At 42.7% G+C, this 23,112-nt stretch overlaps 1 protein-coding gene across 1 annotated transcript in view; it reads left to right on the forward strand.

Moving 5' to 3' along the window:
- SLC25A48 (solute carrier family 25, member 48) overlaps positions 1 to 23,112 on the forward strand; it is an 81,539-nt gene that overhangs the window by 52,930 nt on the left and 5,497 nt on the right. Inside the window, exons 8-9 of the mRNA XM_006866213.1 lie at positions 16,301 to 16,558; positions 19,743 to 19,876. Coding sequence (XP_006866275.1) covers positions 16,301 to 16,558; positions 19,743 to 19,876 — 392 coding nt within the window. The remainder of the gene's footprint in view (positions 1 to 16,300; positions 16,559 to 19,742; positions 19,877 to 23,112) is intronic.

Genomic DNA, 23,112 nt, shown 5'->3' on the forward strand with positions numbered 1-23,112 from the left:
CAGTTATTCCTTGGGAACCCTTTACAACAGAGGTGGGGAACATTTTTTGTACCAAAATTTATAACATAATTTGTGGACCATACAAAATTATCAACTTAAAAATTAGCCTGCAATAGTTGGTCAAACATTTAATTAACTCAGCCCTAACGGTACTGTGAGATAATGCACTGGATCACAAGGTCAGCAGTTCAAACCCAACAGCCACTCCTTGGAAACCCTGTATAGAGTTTCTATGAGTCAGATTCGACTCCACAGTATTTAGCAACAACAGAAACACTGTGATGGCTGGAACTCTGGTTGCCTTGGTAGGGCCAGACCAAATGATTTCGTGGACCTTATATCCTATCACATATACAGCTGTACAGGGTCACCATGAGTCAGAACTGACTTAATGGTTCTTAACAACAATAACATATTCAAAGTTGTACTTTGGCTCTCATGAACTTGTTTTAATTTTCTTCAGCTTTGACTTGAACTTACAGGTGAGGAATTGATGGTCTGTTCTGCATCTGGCCCCAGGCCCTATTATGATTGATGATACTCTTTCCACAGATACAGTCAGTTTGATTCCTGTACATGACATTTGGTAAAGACGACATGGATGTTCTTGTTGAGTCCGTTCCAACTAATAGCGACCCTGTATAGGGTTTCCAAGGAACACTTGGTTGGTTTGAACTACCAGCCTTGTGGCTAGCAGTTCAAGGCTCGTCTTACAGCACCATACCAGGGCTCTGTCAAAGTTGTTGAAAAATTAGTTCCAATGAATGTCATTGGTCTTGCAAAATTCTATCATGCAATCTTTGATGCTATTTCTGTCACCAAGACTTTGCAACTACTGTTCCTTTTCCCCAGTTTCCAACTTTAACATTCCAATAATCAATGCATCTTGTTTGAATGTTTGATCAATTTTAGACTAAAGGACTTCTTAAAAATCTTTAATTCTTCATCTTTGGCAATAGTAGTCGGTACATAAATTTGGGTATTAACTGGTCTTCCCTGTAGGCATATGGACTTTAGCCTATCACATACAGCATTGTACTTCAAGAAAGAACTTGAAATGTTCTTTTTGACAATGCATGTGGTACTGTTCTGCTTCAATTTGTCATTCCAGCGTAGTAGATTCTATGACTCACTGATGCCTAGGATATAAATCTTATAGTGTTTAATTTCATTTTTGACAGCTTCCAATTTTCCTACATTCATTCTTTATACATTCCACACTCTGTTTATTAGTGGATATTTATAGCTGTTTCTTCTGATTTTAAGTTATGCCAAATCAGCAACTGAAGGTCCAAGCTTTACTCCATTCATGTCATAAAGGTCAATGCTACATTTAGGAAGCAATTCTTCAGTTACATTCTGAGTGCTTTCCAACCTGATGTGTTCATGTTCTGGCAAGGTGTCAGAAAATGTCCTGCTGCTATTCATAAGATTTTTAAAATGAAGTCACCAGGTCATTCCCTGTCCCTCATGAGTGACCCTGCTGGCAATTGAATAAGCAGTGGCATCACCTCCAGCATCACAGCAACATGCAAGCCACCACAGAACGACAAACTGGCAGACAAGCGATGACTCTGCACAGGGAAAATCATTAAATACACACCAGAGAACAAGACCTGTTTGAGTGCCTAAGAATCTGGGTAGTGATGAAATGGGGCAAAATCATTTCTCTGGTCTCTCCAAATATTCAGACAAGCCTAGCTGTACCTCAAAGGTCTTGAAATCCTCAGAGTTTGTCTCTTTGTCAGTATAGTTTTATTGCTACCACAAAAGCCTATGGATGCCAAGAAAAACACTCATTTCCAAACAATTTGGTACAGGATTTCTCTGTATGGGGTAGGGATTACCTATGGTAAGCTTTCTGCAGGGCCACACATTGCCCCATTCTACTGCTGATAATGCCTTCATGGAAAGGAAGGAACCCTTGGAGTATAACAAGGAGCACAAAATCCTGAAGACTACCATGCAGGCTGAGGCTTCTTCTCAAACAGGCTGTAGAAGTGAAGGCTGGAGCAATGGCAGCCCAGGAGGTGCAGGGAAGAGGTGAATGAGAGGTCAGGCACACAGTCCTGTAGTTTAAGAGGCACAGGAGACTTTGAGCTCTGGGCAGTTCAATTGGCTCTTTTTCTAACTGTGGTTCCACTTGGCAACTCCAGATTAATGAAAGTGCATACACATCATTGGACAAGTTAATCCATTGGTGAACCATTTGTCTTTTCTGTAAATGAACTGACAAAAGCTAGTTATTATTTTAATTTCTGGACTTGATATCTGTACTGATAGTTCTTGGCCCTGAGTAGATATCAGTTGTCACCCAGAGTAGGCTTGGCTATAGGCCAAAGTTACCTAAATTTGGCAGCTCCAGGACTTCCGGAATCTGGAGTCATATCAGGACATAGTAGTAACAAAAGGAATGATGACTATTTGTCTTGAGTAAAACACATTTGAACACCACACATTTGAGTAAAGAACAACCTCAAATGCTCACTTAATTATTACAAGAGCCAAAGAAGACACTTATTCTTCCCATTTTATAGTTAAGGAAATGGAAGAGCAATAAAATTGCATCCTTTGTGCTGGGTTGTATAGTAAATAGTAACTGAGCAGGAACTGAAATCTAAGGCTGCTTCTAAGCCAGGGCTCTTCCGCTAAACCATCTGCCTCTCTCATACTCTTCAGGCCATGAAGAAATTGCTGGGCTCTTTAAAAAGAGGAAGTAGTCAAGAGCTTCCCAGTTGGTAATATCTGGGGAAAACAAACTGAGGGAGACATCAGCCAGCTCAAACCCAACCCATTGAGGTACGCTTGGAACCTAGATGGAGAATGCATGCTACTGGCTCTTTGGGATGCCTCCAGTGGCACCTTAGACCAGTGCTGTAGAAGGAGCCCAAGTGCCACAGTGATTAAGTGCTTGGCTACTAATCAAAAGGTCAGTGGTTCAAACCCACCAGTTGCTTTATGGGAAAAAGATGTGGCCTTCTGCATCTGTAAAGAATGCAGCCTTGGAAAACCTATGGGGCAGTTCTACTCTGTCCAATTATGGCCGCTATGAGTAGAATCGACTCTACAGTAATGAGCTTAGTTTGGCTTTTTATAAGTGGGGCATTGTTTAGGTGTTTTTTTGGGTACCTACAGCCTCTGGTACATGGCTCAGTTGAGGCTAGTATGTGATTAGCACTGAGTATACGAGTCCTTGGGAGACCTCAGAACTGATACTTGCCCAGAGCAGATGCTCTCATGTTCACTGAGTGGCTGTTGGCACACATGCATGGGGTCACAGTGTTCCCTGCCACCGGGAAATTCGCTGCATTGATTACGGGGGAAACAACATGCTAGAAAACAGCAACGACAATAGCAGACTGTAACACAGGGCGTGTAGGATGGTTCTTTTTAATATTGGGATACCTTTTAGAATATAACATGGTTCCAGCTATAGAACAGTAGGTTAAGAAACTACTATGGATTTATAACACATTTAAGAAACTTTTTATTGTGTTCTTTACAATAGCACCTATGTTGTTGTTGTTCTGTGCCGTCAAGTCTGTTCCAACCCAAAGCAACCCTGTATGGAGTTTCCGAGGAATGGCTGGTGAGCTTGAACTGCTGACCTTGTGGTTCAAACTGACTCTGCAGCCCAGCGCATTAACCCAAAGTGCCACACCAGGACTCCTATACAGATGATAAAAGTGATCATACATGTACGAAGGGGCTTGAGAAAGTCCATGGAAAAATGAAATTAAAAGATAATGGCATTTTTTTCAGTATTTTTGGAAGTCCCCTTGTATGTGTCATATATTTTAGGAATTCTATCAACCCATCATGGTGCAGCACTGTAGGATAAGCACTGCACCTCAAGGTTTGGTTTTAACTGCAAGTCGACAGTTCAAACTCACTAGCCGCTCCTCAGAAACCCTACACAGGGTTGCTATGAGTTGGAACTGACACGACGACACTTAACAACAGCAATAACAATCCATCATGCTTACTTATGGCTTCTCAGGTCTCTTGAAGTAACCCCATGCTTTCAACTTCCAGTTTGAGAGCCCAGTAGCCCCAGAACACTTGTTAAATCTACATATCTCTGACCAGGAACAAGCAGGGTCCTGGTGGATAGCTGATTTTTCAAGGATTTTCTATAGGAAGAACCTTTGGAGAAATTACATTGTATTCCCTACTTCATCTCCAGTCCCAGCTTTCCTTTTCCTCAACCTCCCTCCCCCTCCCCACCCCCCAGCAATCCATGTATACACACACAGAGGAGGCCTGAATGGCATTTCTCCTCCCAGAGACTGGTCAATGGCCACTCCTGACTTCCTAAGGGTTTTGCTTCCTTATCTTGGTGGATCAGTAACCAGCCATTATGTTTCAGATGGCTGTTCCATGTCCAAGGTCATAGCCCACTGAAGAAATTAAATAGCATTGTCTGAGACGAGAGAAACAAGATTACTTTGTGTTTGTACTTGACAAAGGTACAGCAACATGCTTTGGTTAAACTCTTGTGTCTTGAGGAGAGGGGCAATGTGGCAATCTGAAGGGACCACAGCCCTGAGTCTAAACCAATCCCCTAAGGAGGTGACTGACACACGGGTACTTGTTAACCTGTTACCACTGAGTTGATTACAACTCATGATAACCTCATGTGTGTCTAAGCTTAAGTGTGCTCCATGAAGTTCTCAATGATTTTTTTTTTTTTTAAAGTTAAATCATCAGGCCTTTCAAGTCACCTCTTAATAGACTAATCTTTCAGGGAGCAACTGAACACATTAACTAATTGTACCATCTAGAAGACTCCTGTTAACCCACTGCCGTCAAGTCAATTCTGAATCATGACAACCCAATAAGACAGAGCAGAACTACCCCTTAGGCGGTTCATTTCTAAGGGAGCAGAAAGCATCATTTTTCTGCCACAGAGTGTCTGGTGGGTTTCAACCTTGTAGTTAGCAGCCCAGTACATAACTACCTGTTACCAAAACCCAAACCACTTCCCTAGAGTGGATTCTGACTCGTACGTAGTGACCCTGTATAGGGTTTCCATGGCTGCACATATTTATGGGAGCAAACAGCTCCTGGCACCTCTTTCTTCCATAGATCCCTCTGTAGAGGCATCTGCCTTTAAAGGTGTTCTCCTGGCCCAAGCAGGAGGCCAGATAGCAAGGTGTCAGGAGCTTCAAGCAGAATAGTAGTGCTTGATGGTCATAGCGTGTGGTCTAAGGAACAAGGGCCAGGCCTGAACTGGACAAGAGGAGGGACCTTGTCCACTTCTAGGTACAGGCTAGGAGCAGGCAGGCATCCTGCCAGTCTGGGTGCCTGGGGCTAAACTTGTTCCTAACTGAATTTGGGGAAGCAAACTCACATACATCTCAAGTTTTAGCAGTATCCTAAAGAGCTCTGTTAGCATCTCAAGTTTTTGCAGTATCCTAAGGTCAGCAGTTTGAAACTACCAGCTGTTCTGTGGGAGAAAGATGAGGCTTTCTGCTCCCGTAAAGATTTACAGCCTTGGAAACCCTGTTCAGGGTCACTATGGGTCAGAACCGACTTCACAGCACTTAACAACAACAACATAGGAGCCCTGGTGGTGTAATAGGTAAGTGTTCGGCTACCAACTGAAAGGCTGGAGGTTTGAACCTACCCAGAAGCTCTAGGGGAGGAAAAACTGACAATTTCCTTCTGTAAAGATTACAGCCACGAAAACCCACTGGGCAGTCCGACTTTAGTCACATGGGGTCACGATGATTCCACAGCACCCAGCAACAATATACTAGCTAAAGGTATACTAGCCCTTGATGTTGAAAAAGCTCTACAAACTAGCCTCAAGGGCAAAGTATTCATGAAAAGATAATCAAAATTTGATTCTTTTTATCCTCATAGAACAAAAAACTGTGATTAGAGAGATTCAATCGATTTCCAGCTCTTCACACACATATATACACTCCAAGACCAAACATTGGAGTTTCAGGAGCAGAAGACTGCATATCAGTGGTTCAGGGAGAGCTGAATTGTGAGCCTGCATCTACCTTTTGATTTTTCTCTGGTTCATTGGGTAGATGACATGCAAGCCCACAGATTCAGTTGTGCATACGAGCAAACACTATATACTAGTAACCTCTTGTGACACTTTGTAAAGATTACTAAAATTAGATTTCTAAAAACTAAAATTAATCCATTGCTGGTTACCAAGAATTGCAATTCAGCACTGCAGTTTTGTTCCGTTATACATGAGGCCCTTCTGAGTCAGAGGCTACAACTACAACTTTCCTGAGAAGTCTTACTGCCATGTCCCTAGGTCATGCCATAAACAACTGTTAGGTGGGAAACCTCCTGACAGCACATGAACAAACTGATAGGAATTCTTGCTATTTTATAAAAGAAAATTCTATTATTCATTCATTAGCAGGGGTTTTGGGAGCTGGCCAGAGGTTTCCATGTCTTCTCTTATTGTTGTTTAGTTAAAAATAACTATTAGTTTAGATTCATCATTATCATTTCAGGGTTTTGTGGCTTTTTGACTAATGGATGGTGGTGCTTCAATGCATTTTTATGTCATCCATATTATGGCCAAGAATTAGCATGATTAGAATGAAATGCTGCTTTGTGGCCCCAGTCTGAATCAGTCATTCCACTATAGCGAATACAGATGGACCTTTAACAGCCATTGTGCAAAAGAGAAGATTTACTTCTCAGTAAGTGACATAAGATTAGTATCACAAGTTCTTTTAGCTTGAAAATCAGGAGGGGGTAGGTGGGCTTGGGACTCTGTTCTGCCTAAGTAGACTGTGACCAAAAAGTGGTTAAAGTATATAAAGTCATTGTCCCCATAGAGTGTGGTTATACTGGTGCATGTTCACTTGTCAAAACTGACCAACTGTACATACAGTAGCTCAACATTTCATTGCATGTAAGTTTTACCTTGATTTAAAAGCAAACTGGTAAAAATGAGTATAGGAAGCCAGAAGAAGAGGAGTCTAGGGATTTTGAAAATGGCTGATCAGATAAAAACCAAAATGAGGAGAGTAATAGGAACAAGAATGGGAGCAATTGGAACATTCCAGATTATTGTTGTTGTTATTAGGTGCCATTTAGTCAGTACCGACCCATAGCGACCCTATGCATAACAGACTGAATCACTGCCCAGTCCTGGACCAACCTCACTATTGTTGCCACACTCGAGACTATTGATGCTGCTACTCTGCCAATCCATCTCCCTGGGGGTCTTCCTCTTTTTCTCTGACCCTCCACCTTACCAAACATGATATCTTTCTCCAGAGACTGGTCCCTCCTGACAATATGTCTGAAGCATGGAGACAAAGTTTGGCCATCCTGGCCTCCAAGGAGCACTCTAGCTGCACTTCTTCCAACACAGATCTGTTGGTTCTTTTGGCAGCCCATGGTATTTTCAATATTCACCTCCAACACCATAACTCAAAAGCATCAATTCTTCTATGGTCTTCCTTATTCACTGTCCAGCTTTTGCATGCATATGAGGTTATTGAAAATACCATGGCTTGGGTCAGACACACCTTAGTCCTCAAGCTGACATCTTTGTTCTTCAACACTTTAAAAAGGTCTTGTACAGCTTTGATTTCTTTACTACTGCTTCCGCGAAAGTTGATAGTTGATCCGAGAAGAATGAAGTCCTTGGCAACTTCAATCTTTTCTCTGTTGATAAGAATATTGTTTATTGGTCCAGTGGTGAATGGAAGCAATTGGGACATTCCAGATTAAAAGAAGCTAAAGGAGTCCTAGTGACATTGTGGGTTAAGTGTTGTGCTGCTAATTACAAGGTCAGTGGTTCAAACCCAGTAGCCAATCGTCAGGAGAAAAACAAGGCTGCCTACTCTGCTCCCACAAAGATTTACAGTCTTAGGAACCCTATGTAGGATTGCTATGGTGGGAACTGACTTGGTGGTAGTAGGTTTTTGTTTGATTTGTTTTTCAGAGACATGACAACTAAACATAATATGTGACTCTTGACTGGCTCCTCTCCTGGTTGAGAAATGATACAGAGGACATGAGGACTCAAACATTTTGATTATAGGCAGTAGATTAGATAAAAATATTGTCAATGTACACTGGCAAAACTGTTAACTGCACTGTGATTATGTAAAATAACAGTACTATTCTTAATAAATGTAGTCCTGGTATGATGCTGTAGAATAAGCACTGGACTGCAAACAGAAAGGTTGGTGGTTCAAACCTACCAGCTGCTTCTTGAAAACCACATTCAGGGTTACTATGAGTCAGAACCTACTCTACAGCACTTCACGACAATTCTTAAGAAATGCACATTGAAGTATATGAACACTGCATGGAGAGTTACAGCTCACTGGTAAATAGTTTTGTACTCATAGACATACTTCATGATCACATGGTATAGCGCCATAATGTATGGAATTATTCATAAAATAAAAATATGTGTGTATGTATGAGAAAACTAAGTATAATGTTTGCAAAAGAATTTCCTTATTGCTTACCCTCAGAAGAAAAGGAGAAGCAAATGAAGGAAGTCCTTGACTTATGACATATTGGAGTTATGATGGGCCACACTTACAACTGTCCATTTTTAAGAGGATTTTTTTGTACGATTTATCATTAGTAATATATACTACATACAATGTCTCAACACGTAGTTTGGTGATGTTTTCATTTTCATGCCAGCCCCCAAAGATAAATAAAGATTGGATTTATAAAGATGTTTATAATAAAAGACAATAATAATAAAAACTTCAAAAAAAGAGGTGTTTGACTTAACGCCAGAACCAACTTAGGCTGGAATCCTCAGGACGAAATCTGGTTCTAAGTCAGGAACTACCTTTATAGCTTGGTTCTTGTTGACCTAGCCAGTTTGAAGTTTGGCAAGTGTTTTTTATTCCAACATCTGCACATCCAAACAAGCAGGATTTTATCAGGACACTGTCTTTCAATCAGTAATCCATGAAAGCCTCATCATGACCCTCAAAGCTGATTTATGAAAATCTTGACTCCTAGGGTAGGTTACTGTTACTTGGACATGAAAGCAGCTTAGGCAAAATGTATACATTGGTTCAACAACATCTACACAGTGTCATTTCACACACATAATTGAGTGAGAAGGATGAGGTTGGGAGAAGTGAGAGAACATACAGATAATAAGTAAGGTAAATGAGGTAAAATATTAGCAGTAGATGAATCTGGGAAGAGGATGTGCAAATGTTTTATATATTGGTTTTTTTGTGTGTGTGTGTGTGACTTTTTGCAAGTTTGAAATTAGTCTAGGGAAAAAGTTTAAAAAAAAAAAAAAAAAAAGTGTTGTGCTGAGGGTGTTGGAATGAATTCCAAACACTTAACCATATAGACGTGAGCCCAGAAGGCAAGCCTGGCACTGGGTTCAGATGGGCACTCCAGGCAATGATAGTCCTATGATAATTATATTGCCCTCATCATAATAAATGGGTAGTTCTCCAGCAATAAAAAGATAAATTGCTTATGTTCCAAACCTTGGAGACTGAGAGAGAATTTCCTTATTGCTTGCCCAGGGTGGAAAAGAAAGTAAAGTGCAGGTTTGGTTCTTGTTGACAAGGGCAGTTTGAGGTTAGGTGAGTGTTTCCCCAACATCTGCACATCCAAACAAGCAGGATTTTATCAGGACACTGTCCTTCAATCAGTAACCCCTGAAAGCCTCATCGTCACCCCCACAGCTGATTCATATAAACCTTGACTCCTGGGGCAGGTCACTGTTACCGGAACATGAAAGTGGCACAGGAAAGGTGTGTCCACAGAGACAATGATTTCTATTATGTCCAATAGCAAAGTTTTTCAGGATGCTCCAAGGCATGCTTAATGAATAATGTATTAAGATATTTAATAAGTGTGATAGAGGACCTGGGACAAGAAGGAGTGTCTGCTGACCGCCCAGTGGATTTACATAGAAAGGCTATAATATCAGACCTTATTCTAAATTCAGAGGGGCTTGTGCCCCAGAAATTGCCACCTACCTTTGCATATCACCTGTGGGATCCACTAAGGAAGATGTGGCTGGGATTCAACTTCCTGCCTATGCTGTGTTTGATCCAATGTGGATGGCAGTGATTTGCTTTCTTCCTGCCATATAACAGGTTAAGTGTTCAGCTGCTAACCAAAAGGTCAACTGTTCAAACCCACCAGCCACTCCAAGAAGAAAACAGTTTATTCAAGTGTAGTTCTCAGGGTAAATAGAAACCTCATCCTTGACCTCACCTACTTGCTGGGAAGGGTGAAAGTACAAGTTGCTCTTTATGGCCAAATCTCCAGTTAGGACTATGAAGTCATGAAGCTGAGGGTTCTACCCTAACCTTTCATCTGATAAAGATGGGACTGTTTGGGGGACTTAGGAGTTCAACCATGTAACGAAAGTGCTCTTCCTCTTGGCTGGCACGTGTTAAGACAAATGGAGCCCACACTGTGTACGGGGAATTGAACTTGGGCATCAGAATAGGCTTGTGGTCACAGACAAATGTCATTCATTTCTTTCTTTGTCATGTCATTGTAATCCTCCTAGATGGGAGAGTTGAGAACCAGAATCTGTTCTTTCTGCACCCCAACTGGCAAATCTCTCTGGTCATGAGTCAAAGTGGTACTAAAGGGCAGGAACATGGAGAAGCCGATGACATCACACAAGAAAGCAGGGACTGCAAGTGGAAGGAGGAGAGGAAGGCAGTGTCTCAGCTGAGAGTTGGGACCCTAAGAAGAAGCTGTTAGCATAGAGGAGTCCCTGACTTACAGCAGCATTCCATTACAATGACTCTGTCCTAAGCCGGTTCTGAAGTTAAATCCAATGGTGGCAGTGGTGGTTGTGTGCTATCGAGGCTGTAAATATTTATGTAAATATATATTAAGAAAGCCTCATCTTTCTTCCACAGAGCTGCTGTTAGATTCAAACTGCTGACCTTGTGGTTAGCAGCCCAACTTGTAACTTGCTATGCTACCAAGGCTACTTTAAATAAAATACCCACCCCACCTACTCACGTTTTGTTTTTTTTTTACGTTTTCATCATCATTGCCTTCAACTACTAGTATCTTGGTAAGTCTGGTATTTATTTGTCTTTGAGGGTTTATATTTACATATAAACTATTTTAATACAAGTATTAAAATACATAAATCGTAAAAAGTTTACTCTGATGATGAAGAAGAGTTGGACAGCATTGGCACTTTTTCAGTTGTGATAACTCCACTTGTGAAAAGTTCTGGACAATATGGAATATTCCTGGGAATGAGGATGGCATCTTGACTCAGAAAATCAATGAGAATTGTCTGTATGATCCTTTTCTGTTTTGTTTCATATATTTCGCGGTAACATCTTACTGCTTCCTACACCTGCCTATTGACTTTAGCAAGATAATCTGCATTTGTGCCCATGGTTTCAAGCCCCTGGTGGTGGCGGCGGTGGTAATGTGCTGTGGAGTAGGTTCCGAATCATAGTGACCCTATACAGGGTTTCTGAGGCTGTAAATCTTTTGTTGCTGTTGTTGTTAGGAGCCATTGGGTCAGTACCAACCCATAGCAACCTTATGCACAGCAGAATGAAACACTACCCGACCCTGGGTTAACCTCACTATTGTTGACACGCTTGAGACCATCGATGCTGCCACTTGGCCAATCCATCTCTTTGGGGGTCTTGCTCTTTTTCTCTGACACTCCACCCTACCAAACATGATATCCTTCTCCAGTGACTGGTCCCTCCTGACAATATGTCTGAAGTATGAGAGATGAAGTTTGATCATCTTGGCCTCCAAGGAGCACCTGGCTGCACTTCTTCCAAAACGGATCTATTGGTTCTTTTGGCAGCCCATGGCACTTTCAATATTCTCCTCCAACACCATAACTCAAAAGCATCAATTCTTCTACGGTCTTCTTTATTCACTGTCTAGCTTTCACATGAAAACACCATGGCTTGGGTCACGGGAGCAGAAAACCTCATCTTTCTCCCATGGGACAGCTGGTAGTTTTCAACTGCTGAACTTGAGGTTAGCAGCCCGACTCGTAACCACTAAGCTGCACTGAAGTCCCTGATTTAGTTTAGAGAAAACTTCAGCTAATCCTTCCTCTGGTAGATATTCTCCATCTTATCCAGCTCATCATGGGATTTTTCAGCAGTTTCAGCATCTGCTGAAGTACTTTCTGCTTCTCCACTTATAAACACATTGTATGAGCCCAATCCATTGGTGAGGTGATGAAACCAGCTCGGACTACATTAAAGTACTAACAGAATTCTTCTCCTTGCTGTTCCTTCAGGTTTTCAAAAAAGGTATGCTTTCGTTTGCCTCCTCAATAAACTTATCTAGGAAGGAGCTCTGGTAGCATAGTGGTTACAAATCAGGCTGGTAGCCTCAAGGTTGGCAGTTCAAAACTACCAGCTGTCAGTTCTGGTTCTGGGCTACAGCCAAGAGAGGGAGGTAGGGAAAGCTCTGGTAAGAAGGGAGGGGAATCTCATGAAGGAAACATTCATATACTAGACCCATGGCTTTTGAACTATCATAAGATCTAGTATTTCGGTCTCTCAAGCTGGCACTTTTGAGAAATCACACTGCTGAGGAAAGGACGGACATTTTAAGTCTCTCCAGCGACTGCAGAGTTTAGAGGGCGGGGCTAAAGCCAGCCCTGTTCGGAAAGCGGTATTTCCAACAGGAAGAAAAAAAAAAAAATCGGGCATCCTGAACAAGAAACGACATAACTCCCCCCCAAAATCTCCCTGTCCTGGCTTAAGATCTCAGCAAGATCATCAGGCGGGTCAGTTTGTCCATGGCACAGAGAGAGGAAGCGAGGTGACAACTTTTGACATCATTCGCCATCCGCCATCCCCAATCTGCAGCTCTGCATCTAAGCCGCCCTGGCCCCACTCCCAGATAGCAGCGGGGATCATCCAGCTGCTGTTCTGGCGGGGCAAGAAACAGAAAAAGTTAACCAAGGCCGCATCTCTGCTCCAAAGTGGTGATTTCTGTCCATGCATTTATATTACATATGCTTTTGGTCCTTTTGGTCACACATCTTTCCTGGAGGTGGGAGCTTTTCCTCCCTACCTCACCTAAGAAGAAGAAGCAGTCATGGCCATATAGCCAAGCTATAAGCATACAACATAATAATCCACCACTAAGACAAGACCCAACAACACCTGCTACGCATTACAGACAATAAGGGAAGCCCATCTCCCAATCATATTAATAATAATGATAATAAAATAATAACCATGACCAATAAGAAACAATCAACTTTATCGAAACACATTCAAAAACAGAAGTGAGCAGCTGACGCAGATGAGCTGGAGACAGACAAAGGCTTTATAGAGGAGGAGGAGTGGGTTCTGGATATGCCTGAGAGGGAATTCAGAAGAGTGATATGGAAACAAATTCAAATACTCAAAAAGGGGTCGAGGAAAATAAGGAAGAAGTAAGGAAAGTACTGCAAGAACAATCAAATAGGATTGACACAGCTTTGGAAACAATTCAAAACCTGCAAAAAGATGTCCAGGTGATCAATAATAAGATATCAGAAATAGACAAAAGGCTGAAAGGGGAAAGGAGCAGACTAGAAGAGATGGAAGCCAGAACTAGCAAACTGAAAACAAATCTCTCAATATAGCCAAGGTAGAAGAGCAAGCAGCTAAAAGGATAAAACAATCTGAAGAGAGTCTAAGATTCATGCTAGATAACATGAAGAGAAATAATGTAAGAATTATTGGCATTCCAGAACAAGAAGCAGCAGGGAAGTCCACAGAGGAGATAGTTGAAGAGCTTCTGGAAGAAAATTTTCCTAACATCTTGAAAGACGAGAAGATAAACATTCAAGAAGCCCAACATACCTCAGGAAGAATAGACCCCAAAAGAAAGTCTCCAAGACATATAATAACCAAGCTCTCCAAAATCAAAGACAAGGAAAGAATACTAAAAGCAGCCAGGGAGAAGAGAAATATAACTTATAAAGGCAAGTAAATTAGATTAAGCTGTGACTATTCAGAACAAACCATGCAGGTGAGAAAGCAATGGGGAGACTGTCAACCAAGAATCGTCTATCCAGCAAAACTATCAATCAAATATGATGGTGCGATCAAAATATTCCAGGATAAACAAAATCTGAGAGATTTTATCAAAACCAACCCAGCACTTCAAAACATCCTAAAGAGAGTTCTGTGGACAGAGAACCAACAAGAACAGACAACAAACAGAGATTGACAGGTATGGCAACACCATCTGGAACACAGCCAACAGATAGTGGCGTCCAGAACAGAATGAGACTACAACAAACTCAAAGGAATGGGATGATTAACTGAAGGCCAAAAACATATCAATGTCAAAGAAGGGACAAACTCAGCAACGGAAGCCCAGGTGATAGGGATGCCAGGTAAATTACAGGTTACAATGGAGTATCCTAAATGCAGAGTAAAGTTAGTAGACTACAAGGTAACCCCAAAGAAAGTTAACACTCCACAACATATCATAAAAACGAATTCCCAAGCAGAACAAGCGAACATAGAAACTAGGAAGAACCAACCAGAAACAACTCAAAGAACATAAAGCCAACACAAGAAAGAAAGCAGAACCCAAGCTACCAGCTGTTCGTCAGGAGAAGATGAGGCTTTCTACTCCCGTAAAGATTGACAGCCTCAGAACCGACTCCACGGTACTTAGCAACAACAGGAATCCTCTTCTGGATTTAGTCTTTTATCTAAATTATCAACAGCTTCTCCAGCTCATGAATTGGCCCTTGCCTCTTCTTTGTTAAAACTGTTTTTTGTTTTGTTTTGTTTTTTTATGCCAATTGCTCCTTTAACTGCTGCCAAAATCCTATATTTACTTGTAGTGATTGTTGAAACAATGGAATGAGACAGCCCTTCCTCACATGCTGCTTCTCTTTCTTTCCATTGTCACAGACCTTAAGCATTTCCATCTTTATATTCATATCTAGAACAGTCTTCAAAGAGCCCTGGTGGCACAGTGGATTAATCATTGCTAACTGAAGAGTCAGAAGTTCAAATCCACTAGGCACTCCATAGGAGAAAGATAAGACCGTCTGTTCCCATAAAGACCCAGAGTCTTAGAAATCCTGTGGAGCAGTTTTACTCTGTACTGGTGTGATGCACTGCAAACCACAAGGTCAGCAGTTCAAACCCACCAGTTGCTCGCTATGAGTCAGAACTCACTCAACGATGCTTAACAGCAGCAACACTTGGGTTGCTATGAGTCAGAACTGTGGATGGCATTTTGTTTTGGGTTAGAGCCTTCCTCACTTTTTCTGAATGAGAACTTTCAGTGGCATGACTTCATTTGCTAGATATACTGTTGGGGGTAAGGAGCTCTGGTAGCGTAGTAGATTACGAGATTGACTGCTAACCACAAGGTTCGAATCTCCCAGTTGCTCCTCAGAAGAAAAATGAGATTTTCTGATCACATAAAGATTTACAGCCTTGGAAACCCTATGTCAGGTCACTATGAATTTGAACCAACACTGTTTCAGGACACAACTTGACCATGGTAGAAGTGAACCAGTGAGAATATGCCCAGCCCTTTAATCACCTCATAATAACACTGTTGACTGCTTACTAATTAACTCATAGTGACCCAAATAAGGTTTTTGAGACTGTAAATCTTTACAGAAGCAGATAGCTTCATCTTTGGGGTTTGAATCACCAACCATGCTGTTAGCAGCCCAACACCTGACCCACAGAACCACCCACCCGCACAAAGTCCCAAGAACCATGTGAACGTTTGATATGCATTACCTTAGTTAGATTCGCAAAATCCTATCCACTTGTTAAAGATAAGAAAACAAAGGCTGACAATGGTATCCTGCCAAAGTCAAAATGTTTGTAAGTAGTAGAACTGGGATTTGGAATCAGGACAGTTTAACTCTAAATCATATATATTTTTGGTCACATTTACACAGACATGAATGCATGTACATGCATGTAGCCCATTAGGCTTTTCAACCCCTAAAATGAAATAATAATAATAACAGAGCTTGGTCTAGTTTGACATATTTGTTCCTACATAGTTTGCAGCACAGCAGCTAAGAAAGATGTAGTGAAGGTTGGCCAGAAACTACTGGGTGTCCTAAGGGGCTGGTGCTTTATCACCTGGCCAGGACTGGCTCCTAACTGTGCATGCTGGCAAGTGATCTTTGTGTTGACTTTACAGTCCTGGTATGAGCTGCCAAGTTGGCCAGAGAATTTGCTAAAAACCAATGGGCCACATGAGTGAGAATCATCAATGGTAGAGACTGGGTCCAGGACCAGGGGACAGCCAGTCCACTGTTCCCTGGGTCACTTACTATCTTCTTCTTCTGTCTTTGCAGCCAACCTCCATTTGAAGCCTAGGGTGGTGCCTCTGGGGGAGCAGCCAGCATACCACGGGCCTGTACACTGCATGGCTACTATTGTGCGGAATGAGGGTCTGGCAGGCCTGTACCGGGGTGCCAACGCCATGCTCCTGAGGGATGTCCCAGGTTATTGCCTCTACTTCATCCCCTATGTGTTTCTGAATGAGTGGATCACACCTGAGACCAATGCAGGCCCCAGTCCCTGTGCCGTGTGGCTGGCAGGAGGCATGGCAGGTAAGGGCAGCAGGAACTGGGGCCCCATCACTGTGCCAGATGCTACAGTGGGACAGCTGGGGTATCTGTCATATCATACTCATCTTTGGGGAGGGCAGGACTCACTTAGCAACTCACCCAGCAGTTCTTTATTCAGTACCTAGTATGCCCCAGCACTGTCAGGTGAAAGTCTAGGAATGGAGAATGGTACCCCTCCTTTTCCTACCCATCCCCTCTGGGGCTATAAAGATGGCAAGTCCTCACTTGGGCTCAGTCAATAGATATATTTTGAGCAGTTAATCTGGCTCCATAGGACAAGCACTGGACTGAAAACAAGGTCAGTGGTTCGAGCCTACCAACCATTCTGCAGTAAAAAGATGAGGCATTTTGTTCCTACAAAAACTTTAAGCCTTAGAAACCCTATGCAGGGTCGCTATGTGTTGGAACCACCTTGACAGCACTTAACAACAACAACAACAGTAGCAGCAGGCGTTACTGAGCTTGGTTAAGGGGCTGTTATCGTGGTTCACCTTTATTGAACATAGTGCCTTGTTGTTGTTGTTGTTGTTATATGCCATGGAGTCGGTTCCAACTCATAGCGACTGTACAGGGTTTCTGAGGCTGTAAATGTTTATGGGAACAGAAAGCCTCATCTTTCTCCCATGGGACAGCTAGTAGTTTCGAACTGCTGACTCTGAAGTTTGCAGCCCGATTCATAACCACTATGTTTCCAGAGCTCCTTGAACATAGTGCCTAGATCATAATAAATTTAGAATATGTTTATTCATTCATTTAGTCACAAAATATGTAGAGGGTGTCCCGAGATATCGCTTATTTATAAGCCTGAAGAGTTTCTGAGCAGAGGGAATAGCAAGTGCAAAGGCCCTGTGGCAAGAAGAATGTCAGCCATACTCAGGTTGCAGCAAAGACTTCAGTGTGGCTAAAGCAGAGTGAGTAAGAGAGGATGAATAGGAAAAGGGTTCAGAAAGTTAACAAGAGCTAGGCCATGGGAGGTCTTGAAAACAACTGCAAAGACATTGATTTTCACCATAATTAAATAGGAGCTAGTGCAGGACTTTAAGTAGAGGAGTGATTTGTGATTTCAGGGTTTATGTTGTCAAAGGATTACTGTGGTCTCCATGAGTAGAGTCGATGTGAGTGTAGCAAGGTAGAAAGTTATTATAGTAATAAAAGCAAGAGTTGTTGGGGGTTCAGACTCAGGAGGTATCTTTCAGTGGACGTGCTGAAAAGTAGCAGGTGTGATTTGAAGGTAGAATCTGCAGCATTTTTTAAAGACAAATTAATGTATAAAACTTGAAAGAAAAAGAGGAGTCAAGGATGCTTCCAAAATTTCTGGCCTGAGATACTGGAAAGATGGATTTCCACCAGCTGAGATGGGGCCAAATGGGAAGGAACCCATAAAAAGCTGGTTGTTTGGACCACATGAGTTTGAGATGCTTATTAGACATCTAGGGGAGATGTGAGTGGGCTGGAGATAGGTACTTGGGAGTCACCAGCATAAAGATGGTATTTAATCATAAGACTCGGTGTAATCACATAGATCACATCGTCTTGGACCTTTAGAGGTAGACAGATGATAAGGTCCTACAAAGGGGGACATAATGTATAAGAAGATATGGGCAGAAAGGAAGGGTGTGAAGGAGAAAAAGAAGAAAAGAAAGGGTGAGTGAGGTGTCTTCAAACCGCTTGAAAGAATAGGAAGCATGCAGCCATGCCCAGCAGTGCTGAGAGGCCACATATGATGAAAAGGGAGAGAACTAGTTATTGAATTTACAACACTGAGTTAGGAGGGTACTTTTACAAAAGTCTTTTGGTGAAGAGAAGGATGTGAAAATATAATTGAAATAGAATCAAGCCAGATGGGATGAAAGGAATTGGAGAAACACAAGAACTTCTGGGGGATTTTGCTTGATATAGGACAGAGATAAGTTCCAGCTGGAAGCCAAGAGAGGATCTCTTTAAGTAGATTGCGTGTAGTGTGTGACACTCCTGGGAAAGAACCAATAGAAGGAAGAAAATTAATACGACCAGTTCTCCTCTTCCTCCTCCTCCTCAGCTATGCTTTAAACTTATAACAAACACATAATAAGGCCCACAGCTTCATCACTACAGAGCCACGTTCCTACTCCACCCCCATGCTTCCGAGGCCTGTGTGGCACTTGGTTTGCAGTCAGTGCTCCATAAGCACTTGTTGACTGAGTGGACAGACAAGGCTTCCGTCTGCTCACTTGTCTGCTGAGAGCAGGTGTGTGTGATCAGGCAGGTAGATCTCACCTGAAGTGCCCTTGCCCATGGACACGGGACAGAGGTACATATTAGGGCAGCCCCTGGGCTGACTCTTGTGAAGTGGTCTCTTAATATTGCAGATAAAGGTGTTGAGGTCCAGAGAAGCTCCCAGAGGGGCATGGGCAGGAATTTCAGAAGTCTGGAGACTGGGATGGGTGGGGAGGGATCCCAAGGCATCCTGAGATCTCCTTTGGGAGTTTCTGGGTAGTAATTATAAAACTCTGCAAACCAGCTGTCCTGGACTTTGGCAACAGTTTATTTTTCTTACCCCTCCTAAGAACGTGTCGATTTCTGTGTTTACTCAATAACCTGGTGTTGTTTTCCTAGAGTCCATTAAAGTCACAAAAGTTTCCAAACTAGGCCAGATGAGCCTATCCTGTTAGGGAGACCCTGGTACATGGTGCCAAGGCTTCTATGCCACATATTTAGAAAGGCAATGTTTAAAGACCCATATTTGCTCTTTTTCCAATCAAGCCTGGCCCTTCCTTGCCTAGCAACCTATCTGCAAGTGTTTGTTTAGCTTTTTTTGTGTTCAGAGTAAATCCTCCTTCCGGGGAGATGCAAACTTTTGGCCTCCTGTCTCACAGTGGGCTCATTCTCTCTCTCCTGATGCCCAGGAATAGTGCTGCAAAGCATTTGTGGGGCCTTTTATTGTTTCTCTAGTAAACACTGCTAATCACAGTGGCTGTTTATTAAGCACTGGCTGTGTAGCTGCCACTGTGCAAGATGCTTTATGGGCATCGTTCATTTGATCTTCACAGCAACAAAAAGTTACCAACAAGGGGCCCAAGGCCTGGAGTGCTACAGCACATTGTGGCAGGAGGGTCAGGACCCAGCTTTCCTAGGTCCTAACCCAGAGCTCAAGACCTGACACCTGTTTGTCTCTTTCTTTTTACAGGAGCAATTTCTTGGGGGACAGCAACTCCAATGGATGTCGTGAAAAGTCGACTTCAGGCTGACGGGGTTTATTTCAGCAAATATAAAGGTGTCCTGGACTGTATCTCCCAGAGTTACCAGAAGGAAGGTCTTAAAGTAAGGCCCATGGCAGTCATGCAGGGTCACTTCCAGTCCTTGGAAGGTGGTTCAGATATTTGAGGGAATGCACCATGAAAGAGAAGGGAATCAGGAAGCCAGGAAGGGGGTGGGTGATGGTTATCATTTTCAAAAACTGTAGGCAGGCACTGTACCTTCACCTGTGTTATCTGTCTAAACTTGACCCATGCACGTGGAGGAGATAGGTGAGCGCTCCCCCTGGCAGAGTTCAGAAAGGAGTAGTAACATGCCTGGGGTCACACAGCTGGTGCATGGTAGAGCTATGTTTGTCACCAAACCAATCAAGATTGGTTGGGACACCCTGCCTCACTCACTGCTAATTCTCTCCCTTCCCCCAAGTGGGAAGTTCAAATGATATTTTTCATCCTTCCTGCCCCTCAGTTATCACTTTTTGCCAGCTCCAATGTGTCTTTTGCTTTCCCACTCCACCTGAATCAGTTGTTGAGACAGCTTCCAAGCCTCCAGCATGGTTTCTTATACCTTCCCTACTGTCTCCGTTCTCTGATTCTAAACACAAGTCTGCTCACACCCCTCCCTACCTCCAGATTGTCCCTGAATGAAGCTGACCACCATATCTGCCCTCCAAGGTTATAAATGAGTTCATCTCTGTCTACTTGAGGGATGGGGAACCTTGTTTTCTGCCAAAAGTTATAAAACATTATTCATGGGCCATACAAAATTATCAACTTAAAAATTAACTCGCTGTATTTGGTCAAACATTTAAAGCTCTGGTAGCTTAGTGATTACAAATTGGGCTGCTTACCTCAAGGTCAGCAGTTCAAAACTGCGGAAGTAAGATGAGGTGTTCTGCTCCCGTAAAGATTTGCAGCCTTAGAAACCCTGTACAAAGTCCCTGTGAGTCGAACCAACTTCACAGCACACCACCACCACTACCGTTGTGTTGGCTAGAACTGCGATAGCCTTGGCAGCACCAGACCAAATGATTTCACAAGCCTTATATGTGGTCTGCAGGCCAGATATTCCTCACCCCTGACTGACCTCATCACAGCGACCCTGTATAGAATTTCCAAGAAGCAGCTGGTGGGTTTGAAGTCCAGTACTGATCCTACAGTGTCACATGAAAAGTCCCTTTGGAAAGCGTCAGATACTTTTGATCCGTATCAGTATGAATTGTTATGTATTATTGTTCTGATTCACTGTTGTGGTTAGGTGCCATTGAGTCGGTGCCAACCCATAGCAACCCTATGCACAGCAGAACAAAACACTGCCTGATCCTAGGCCAACCTCACTACTATTGCCACGCTTGAGTCCATCGATGCTGCCACTTGGCCAATCCATCTCGTTGGGAGTCTTCCTCTTTTTCTCTGACCCTCCACCTTACCAAACATGATATCCTTCTCCACTGACTGGCGATCCTATATACTACAGAATGAAACATTGCTCAGGTCTACTCCGCTCCCACAATAATTGCTATGTAAGCCCATTATTGCAACCATGGTGTTAGTCAGTCCATCTCCTTGAGGCTCTTCCTCTTTTTCACTGACCTTCGACCAAACATGATGTCCTTCTCCAGGGACCAATCCCTCCTGATGAGATGTCCAAAGTATGTGAAACAGAGTCTCACCATCCTCACTTCTAAGGGACATTCTGGCTGTACTTCTTCCCTGGCAAATTTATTCATTCTTCTGGCAGTCCATGGTATATTTAACATTCTTCACCAATACCATGATTCAAATGCATTCAAATTGGTCTTTAGACTTCCTTATTCATTGTCAGCTTCTGCATGCATGTCAGGCAATTGAAAATGCCATGGCTAGAGTCAGGCACATTTCAGTACTCAAAGTGACATCTTTACTTAGTAGTAGTTGTTGTTGTTGTTATGTGAGTGGAGTTTGTTCTGACTCATAGCGACCCTGTACAGAGTTTCCGAGGCTGTAAATTTTTACCGGGGCAGAAAGCCTCATCTTTTTCCCATGGAACAGCTGGTAGTTTCAAACTGCTGACCCTGAGGTTCACAGCCCGATTCATAATCACTATGCTACCAGAGCTCTGTAGTTGTTGTTAAATGCCACTGAGTAGGTTCCGACTTATAGCACCCCTGTATAGGGTTTCTGAAGTTTTAAATCAGGAGCAGAAAGCCTCGTCTTTCTCTTGCAGAGCAGCTGGAGGACTCAAACTGCAAAGCTTATGGTTCTTAGTCCCATGTTTATCATATGTTGTTGTTGTTGTTAAGTACCGTCAAATCGGTTCCAACTCATAGCGACCCTATATAGGGTTTCCGAGGAGCATCTAGTGAGCACATTAAGTCACAGCACCACATCAGGACTCCACTTATCATATTGTTGTTAGAGTCACTGCTGAGCTCTGAGCCTCTCTGACTTTGCTTTCTCACACCAGCCTTGCCAGATAAATTTTATGTATCCTCCATGGCCCGGCAAAGTTCTCTATTCATGTCCCCAGAATCCATATCCTCTATTGCTCTTTTCCTGTGCCCACCCCTCCTGACCCTTCTCACAGCCCCTGCCTCTTCTCCTCTTCCTAGAGCACCTTCTTTACTTTAATCCCCAGTTTGGAGAAAGATCCAGAGTTTTGAATGACCCAATGTTCTAGAAGCTGGGAATACAGCAGTAGAATGGAATGTCAGTGAGAAAGAGGAAGATCCCTCCAACGAAATGGTTTGGCACAGTGCCGCAGTAATGAGCTGAAGTGTAACAACATTTGTGTGGATGGTGCAGGACCAGGAAGTGTTTCATTCTGCTGTGTGTAGGGGTTGCTATGAGTTGGAACCGACTTGACAGCACCTAACAACAACAACAATGTTGAAGAAGGTAGAGAATTTGTGGTCTAAAAGAGACAAGATTCAAAATGACCCCCAAAGGTAGACCAAAAAGCCAAATCTAAAATGCAGAACTAAGTCAATGCATAATTCTACTCTTGGTATTCATCAATTGTCCTATAGAGTATGGGGTCATCTAACAATGATTCCTGAAGCTTTAGTTCTCACAAATTCAATATTACCTTGACAAATACTTATTTTTAGAGCACCGGGCATGGTTCTAGGAGCTGGAAACACAGCAGTAAACAAAAGAGGCAAAGCCCACCCTCTCATGAAATGAGTGAGCCAACAGTGAGACTAAGTCCCAAGACTACATGAATAGAAGTATAGAAGGTACAGTAAGGAGGTGGAAGTCTCTGCCCTGATCAGATCACAGTTAGAATTTTGTGTTTCCCTCTGGCTACCACTCATTAAGCAA

This window comes from Chrysochloris asiatica, unplaced genomic scaffold (genome assembly GCF_000296735.1).
Source record: "Chrysochloris asiatica unplaced genomic scaffold, ChrAsi1.0 scaffold00087, whole genome shotgun sequence".
Lineage (NCBI taxonomy): Eukaryota > Metazoa > Chordata > Mammalia > Afrosoricida > Chrysochloridae > Chrysochloris > Chrysochloris asiatica.